Genomic DNA, 8,039 nt, shown 5'->3' with positions numbered 1-8,039 from the left:
TATACTTACCTAACATTATGGTCTTCTTCTTTTTTTGGTTTTTGGTTGAAGTGTAATCATAATCCTAACCTTCGTAGTTGAAAGACCTTGATACAACATTTATTCCTCCCCGATATATTTCAAAATCAAACATGAAAATAATATTTCTATATAGGAAAAACATTTCAATTAATCAAACAATTAAATAGAATAAGTTGAAAAGTTTTTATGAGTTTCAAATGAGTAAAACAATTAACTAAGAAATTAAATATGATAATTTGAAAGGTTATTGGAGTTTCAAATGAATATCGTTTAAGTATTATGGCCTCTATTAAATACTAGGCGCGCGCGTTGCGCGAAATAAAATTATATAGTTAACCTTTTAGTAATCATATATCATTGACGATATTTTTGTCATTCATATTAACTAATTTGAACAACAAATAATATAATACTTACTAAAATCCAATCATGTAATGGTATCTATTCACGTTTTACGTGTGTATAAAATTAATTATATTTCTTATCTATTTTAATTAACTAATGTAATGATTTATTAATATAAAGAAAAATTGAACACATTTTAATTTCATCATGATTATTTAAATTATCAATCATTGTTTGTGATGTAATATATTTTAATCTATAACTTTATTTTATTTTAACTATTATTATTATAAATTAATTTTAAAAAAACTTAACAAAATTTCAGTTATTATAAAAATTAGTTTTTGGAGATCTTTTAGTTAATTTTACTTTTAGATTTATGTTCTTTTACGTATATTATATTTAATATTTTTCTTTTAATTCTTGTAAAAAATATACATTGAGTTTTTTTAAAACTTTATTTGATATTTTACTTTAGGTTTTAAATTTTACAATATATTTTAAAGTTTGTTTGATATATACATTTAACACTATAATGAAGTTATTGATAATTCAAGAAGTCTTCTATTTATGATAATATTTATAATTAATAACATATTTAAGTTAGTAAGTATATTATAGGGAAATATGAAAAGTTGGGAGTTTCAAATTGATGTGGTGAAAGGAAAAATGCTTCTTTTATAAGTATAGTATGATATGATATGATAATATGATATATAGATATAGATTCTCAAATAATCTCCTTGTTGAAAAATTAGGTGCAATGATAATATTGCTTTATAGAGTGATCATTGATCCAATGCCTCTCCCCTATCTAGCAACTTTCCTTGTCGGACTGCTTTAGAATTCATCAAATTGTTATGAACTCTTTAATAAATTTCATGTCCCTAACAACCATATTAAGTGGAAAAGAAACTAGAGAAGAACCATGAAGCTTGACAAAGAATCAATTGAGTTTGATGTGCAACAGTGCTTAAGAAAATAAGGCTCGCCTACACATATTCACTTTGTAAGTTTGGAGTTGGATTTTTAAATCATACACTTCTTCTGAGGATGATTGTTAGAGGTATTGTTACTAAATCCAAAAGGAGTAGACGCATCAAAATTCCTAGCGGCGGTATAGTGTTGGGGTGCAAACCTAATTCCATATTAGTAAAAAGAGAAACCAGATGCTAGCATATAAGCCAATGTGCAATCCTTTCTATCGCCAATTAGTTTTAGAAAATGAAATTTTGTTGTTCTTCTATGTTAATCATGGTTTGGCTAGTAGTGATCATGACATACAAATTATGTTTTGACTTATATGGAAGGTGTGAAAGTGGTTTATATTTTGGAATCATACGTACGCCAGGGCCGACTCTATGTGTATATGAACAAAGTTAGGGCTTAGGGCCCCCACTTCTAGAGGGGCCCATTTAACCCAAATACCCAATACAATCTAATGTCCAATACAGTGCATATTAGCTGAATTGTTGACTTGCTGTGCACACGCCTCAAAATTTTGATTCATCAATTCTTCTTCTACAAGTAATGATCACACTTCTCTTCTTCTTCTTCTTAGGGGCGGCTCAAAAATCGAACTCTGATCCGCTGAAATACACACATCACCTTTTGTTCTTCTCCATTCTCGGACTCTCAACTCTTATTAACTGATAACTCCACTCCATTGTTCAAAAATTTCTGATGAATAACGATTCAAGGCTGTCACTGAAAACGATATGTGCAATTTTTTCACTTTTCACTTTTATTTTTCCATTACCTGTCATCTGAATCTTGGAATCTGATTATCTAATTAGGGTTTGTCACTGTTACATTGTGTCGTTAAAATTGTTTCTGGAATCGGACATACTTGTAATCTGAGATATCAAAACTGATTATCTAATTAGGGTTAATAGTTAAAGCTGATTAGGGTTAATGCTGTTTAGTTTTTAATTTTCCAGTTATCTGATTTTTTGTTCTATTCTTCATTGATTACAACAGATTACAGGAGGTTTGAATGAATTTCAGAATTTGAGTTATTAGACTTCAGTTTTCCAGATTTGAGCTTTCCGTTATCTTCTAAAGTTCTATTATCAAAACTCAAGGCAGCAAGTATAATCCTAAATTCCTAATTGGCTAATCCATATCTTCTATACTTATAGTAGTTGTCTTGGTAATTGTTCATTGTTATTATTAATCAAATAATTAATAATCATGTCAAAGGGCCCCAACTTTTTGGTTCGCTTAGAGCCCCCAAACTGGTTGAGCCAGCCCTGACGTATGCTCTCAACCCCTATAAGTTGATGGATGAAATTTAATTGCATGTGTTTATTTAGTTTAAACATAAATCAAATATGTATGGTCTGAGTTGGACCGTTTGGTGTTGTAATCCCTTACTTGTATGCTCAGTTTTGTTGTAGCCATTTTGGCTTTTTTTTTTTCATCTAACGTCTTGCTAGGAGTTTTCCTTTTCACCATTAGAATTTATGTTGTTCTAAAAAAATAATAGGAGATTATTAGGCCATGAGCTATGGAGACATGCCATGCATTGTGGTTTTTCTCCACCTCACCACCATCTCCTTTCACACACAGAGAGAGAGAGAGAGAGAGAGAGAGAGAGAGAGAGAGAGAGAGAGAGAGAGAGAGAGAGAGAGAGAGAGAGAAGAAGAAGAAGAAGAAGAAGAAGAAGAAGAAGAAGAAGAAAATGATTGGTTGTGGTCTTCCGTGGTATTTACCACGAGACACCACCATCGTGACACCGGGGATGGTGTGCAAAGGTGGCAACGAACCATGTTTGTGGCAAGTATACCCTTCGGCTTTAACTGCACAACCTTTATAGCGTGGTCTCACACCTTGAAGGGTGTCCTATGGCGGAGAAAAAGGTATATGTCTTGAAGAAATAAACTCCTTGCACACATTATTCAAGGATAGCTTGTGGTATTTAGTTTTAGTGTTTGAAATTATTTGGTCCATGAGATCAAGTTAATTTATGAATATTTTATTGTAGAATATTTCGTAATTATGTGCAGTGGGATATAGAAATATAGACTGAAACTATTTTGAAGATATGGAACACGTGATTTATCTAGAAGGAATCAACTACACGTGTATAGTGGTTGGGACTGAGAATATCAAGTTAAAATTACTATGAAATGGACAACGATGATTGTGTATATAAGTCTGTTGGAGCTGGATATCATCAAAAGAATGTTAGAAAAATATGATAAGAGTCAAACACAAGTGACATTTTGTTATAGAAGAAAGTTGTAATAGTTCACAAATATAGTTATCCTAGTCTACTTTGTGGGACGTGGTAATTCATTGTTTAAGAAGGAAACCATCAACTATTTATTGTAACTCATCTGACTGAAGCTCTTCAATCAGAAGATCGATTTTTTGGTGGAATAGATTAATTTGTTAATATGTTTAAAGCCCCTATATAGATAGATATCTAGCATATCGAGGCTTTCTTTTTATATTGTGTAACATATTCACGTTGTACATTGCAAGACCTTTAAAAGGACCTGCAAGTGTTGATTTTCTTCAATTAATTACATGTTATGGATTTATTAATTTACATGCAAAGTTGAAACTAATTAACTAATTAGGCCCCCTACCATGCAACTTGATAAAACCAATTTAATTATAGATTGTATGTCATAACATAAAAAGCTAATTAACAAGATAGCCCAGCTGTAAACTTTAATTAGAGATTTATATACCAACCTAATGATCGATCATTATCCATATTTGTGTATCTATGATGATATATTTGACGAAAGTTGCTGATCTAGAGTGTCAAATTAATGGAATCAAATATTATTCTACCTAGGACCAACAAAAATATTGGAGGCATCAAAAGCGCAGGCTTTCAAGTATATAGGGGGAAAGGTCCCAAACTCCCAATCTACAGGTTTATTATGGTCAGCCAACTAAACTATCAACTCGGTAAGGCTAGACATACATATACATACATGCATATATATATATATATATATATATATATATATATATATATATATATATATATATATATATATATATATATATATATATATGTGTGTGTGTGTGTGTGTGTACTACTAATAGATATATATAAAAGCATTATATATATATATATATATATATATATATATATATATATATATATATATATATATATATATATATATATATATATGTGTGTGTGTGTGTGTGTGTGTACTACTAATAGATATATATAAAAGCATTATACCACATTACAGAAATGTGTTACTCTCTTTGTATCATAATTAAATATCGCAACACTTTTTATTAATGATCAATTGATCATGTAACATTTTTATTTTTAGTAAGAAAGTTGTAGTAAACTTAATTACTTATTAATTACATCGATCGATTAATAGTCCTCTAATTTAAAAGTGATCGTGATTCATTTAAGTTTAAGAAAGATTACTTTAACATGAATGGTACATAAGTGTAACAATTTAAGTAATGAACTTTTATTGACATCTGTGAGGATCAAAGTTTCATTATCATTAGAAATTAAGACACTCTACAGTTAAGCAAATGAAGCATACATGATATACATATATGTATGTAGCCAGTTGTTCACTCACACTCTCAGCTTATCATATAATTTTATTTTTCTCTAATTAGACACTTGAAGTAATTGTGATTCATTTGGTTCACAGAATTTGTTTGACTTAAATAACAAACAATGTTTCAGATAATGTAGTACTTCCATAAACATGCATGTGTGAGGATCAAGTAATTGTTTCGCTTCTTGAATTAGATATATGCCCAACGTTCAGAAGCAAAAAGATATTAACCAAATGCAACTCTAGCAAGATCACGCACACTGATGATCGTGGTTATTAATTAGCTAGGTCGCTAATTTTTACACAGAAAGAAGTGAATAAATATATTATGACGTAATAAAAAAAATTAAAAACAAAGATGACGAGATATATAAGAGTAATACTATTAATAGATCTAGCTGTATATATAGTGAAAGTGCTGATTAGATAAACTAAACTGACCTAGTGTTGGAGAATTCATGAAGTTTGCCTGTGCTAGAGAAGATCATAACACCGACTTCAGCATCACACAAGATCGCAAGTTCTTTCGCCTTCTTTAGCAATCCGCTCCTCCTTTTCGAGAACGTCACTTGTCTGCTCGTCGAATTGTCAATCCTCCTAATCACGATCTTACCCCTCCCCATACCTACCAATCGATCCCTAATCAATCAATCTCATGCTTCATCATTCAATTCATTCATTCAATTCTACTGAAACGACTCACAGAAATGAATCAATCTACAATCAATTCGACAATTCGTGCTTTTGTATACAGCTAAATGTATATACCACAAATTGATATATATGCGGATATATGCAGTGACTCCGTATGAGAGAGAGAGAGAGAGAGAGAAGTTCATCATATATGGTCGACAGTGCTTCAAGAATTCTTGGATTCAAAAACGAATCGCAGAACTGAGAGAGAATTGTGAATAATCTAGAGATCGAGTGTGTGGGTTGTGATAATCGAAGTTGAAATCATTTGCTTACTTTGAGGGTGAATTTCTGATGCAGACAAAAGGACGCTTGACCAAAGCAATCAACCAGTCGTCGTCTTCCTTTGATCTCTCTCTACTTTATGTGTCACTCTTTCTCTCTCTATATATCTATATGTGTATGTATCTCTGGTTTCCCGATTGAGATAACAGTCGTCTTCTACATAAGGAAAGTTGCCTCTCTTCTCTCTCTATATATGGTAGGTACTATGAAACCTTTTCTCTACAAAACCGCTTTTCATTATTAAACACATTTTCTCTCTCTATAAAACCGCCCTCTTGTATAATAAAACCGCTAGTACTTTTTTACTTGATTTAGAAAATGAATCGCGTGATGCCACATGGACCAATCAGACTGCTAGCTGTTTAAATTATGATTATCCTAAATCTTTTGTTGGTTTTGACGATAATATCCTATAGATCACTGACACGTGTGAGCTTTTGCTGGCACAAAGCTCGACTTTTCATTTTTGAAGGGTATTGCTCCTTTTTTGTTTTGAGGGTTTCGAGATTTTGTGTTCATACTATTTTGCCCTATCAGGGTGTTGAACTTTAATATCTTTCTTAATCAGGCACCTTCAATTTCTTGTTTTGGTATAAAGGCCCCTTATATTTAAGTCAAAACAAGAAATATAAGTTAGGCTTCTAGTCCAACAGTATTTGATGTTGTCTATTTTTTTTTTTTTTTTTTGATGTTGAGGGTTCAAGTACCACAATTGACATAAGTTGAATACTTTAAAAGTAGTTTAATATATTTACCGTTTAAAAAAATATATATTAATAGTCTTTAAATAAAACATTATCAAGCTATACATGTATATCTTGTTTGTGGTGAATCAAAAGATGAGACCGAACTATTTATTGATTCCCGTTGTGAGTTTAACGGTTGAAGAATAAAATTTTGAAAGTAAAATATCTGGTTTACAATATTACCATGCATCTTTAACCGTCAGTGTTCATGTCTTACCTCTCATGTGATAACCGCATGAGGTTATCATAGGTATGGTTTACTATTTTTTCAAAAAATATGAGTTATTATAATGATATAATTGCATCATTTTTATCATTGTTGACTTGATTTATTTGCATTTTGTAAATAGAATGATCCAATCAATATTAGGATAAATTACATCATTTGTTCATCGTCCATGTGTTAAAATGCATGTTTAGTCTATGTTGAGTAAATTACACGAATGGTCCTTGTGGTTTGGGGCAATTTACGCATTCAGTCCCTAACTTTTTTTTGAACTCGGATCGTCCCGAACTTATGTTTTTATTATGTGGTTGGTCCCTGCCTGAAGTGTAAAGACTAATTTACCCTTATTAATATAATTTTTAGTTTATTTATTATCTTTTAAATATTTCTATTATTAAAAAATGACAATACGCCCACTAATTATCCCACCCCATCAAAACAACTGATGTCTGGTACTTCCATCTCCGATACTTCATCTCTAATAAACCACCGCTAATATACGCCCGATTACCACCACTTTCTCATGTTTGCGGCCATCACAACCTCTGAAATAAAGTTTACATTAGCATCCCCTACCAATTACGAACCAGAGCTTCTATCTTACTCAATTTCTCTGATTTTGAATCTACAATCCCAACGATTGTAGAGGCTTTGAGCCTGCATATCCATAGAATCAGAAGCCAGCATATAACAATCAAACTATAATACCTGGTTCCAATGTATTTCACATTTTGACCCTTGATATTAAATTAATTTGCAAATGTGGTCCCAAGGGGTGTAAAGTGAAACTTTTAGGGGGGAGTGATTATGTTGGGCGTACTTCTAGTACGTTGGGTGTACGTCGTCTAGGGACAAACCCTAATTTTTAGGGTTTGGACGTTATTTAAGCAACATTATGACCCATGATCTTCTTATTTCCCAGCCTCCATTACCCTTTGAGCCTCATTTCGAAACCTTAACCCATTTAGAGAAGATTTGTCCTATTTGTGTATGATTTAGTGTGTGTTGGTGAACCTTAAGGAAGAAGAAACTTAAAAAAGGAGAATTTATCAAGGGAGAGCTTATAGATCCAGATTCCACTCATCATTAACTTCATTGAGGTATAAAGCTTGGAACTTGCTCATTGTATGCTTAGATTTAGTTATTATGGAGTTGTGTCCACTT

At 31.6% G+C, this 8,039-nt stretch overlaps 1 protein-coding gene across 7 annotated transcripts in view; it reads right to left on the bottom strand.

Annotated features, from left to right (window-relative positions):
• LOC145057496 (MADS-box transcription factor 23-like) overlaps window positions 1-6,141 on the bottom strand; it is a 26,022-nt gene extending 19,881 nt beyond the window's left edge. For 3 of the 7 annotated variants that reach the window (XM_079005352.1, XM_079005354.1, XM_079005356.1), the window contains exons 1-2: window positions 5,895-6,140; window positions 5,367-5,550 (exon numbers count right to left, since the gene is read on the bottom strand). In XM_079005352.1, coding sequence (XP_078861478.1) covers window positions 5,367-5,548 — 182 coding nt within the window. In that variant the 5' untranslated portion in view covers window positions 5,549-5,550; window positions 5,895-6,140. Of the gene's footprint in view, window positions 1-5,366; window positions 5,565-5,894 lie in introns of all 7 variants that reach the window. The other 4 variants (XM_079005355.1, XM_079005353.1, XM_079005358.1 and 1 more) reach the window with 4 other exon arrangements.
• Window positions 6,142-8,039: the final 1,898 nt, after the last annotated feature.

The sequence above is a fragment of the Lactuca serriola genome, chromosome 6 (assembly GCF_051521515.1).
Source record: "Lactuca serriola cultivar US96UC23 chromosome 6, Lser_US96UC23_V15, whole genome shotgun sequence".
NCBI classification, from domain to species: domain Eukaryota; kingdom Viridiplantae; phylum Streptophyta; class Magnoliopsida; order Asterales; family Asteraceae; genus Lactuca; species Lactuca serriola.
The sequence above is the reverse complement of the archived record's forward strand: the minus strand, read 5'-3'. Positions and strand labels throughout refer to the sequence as shown.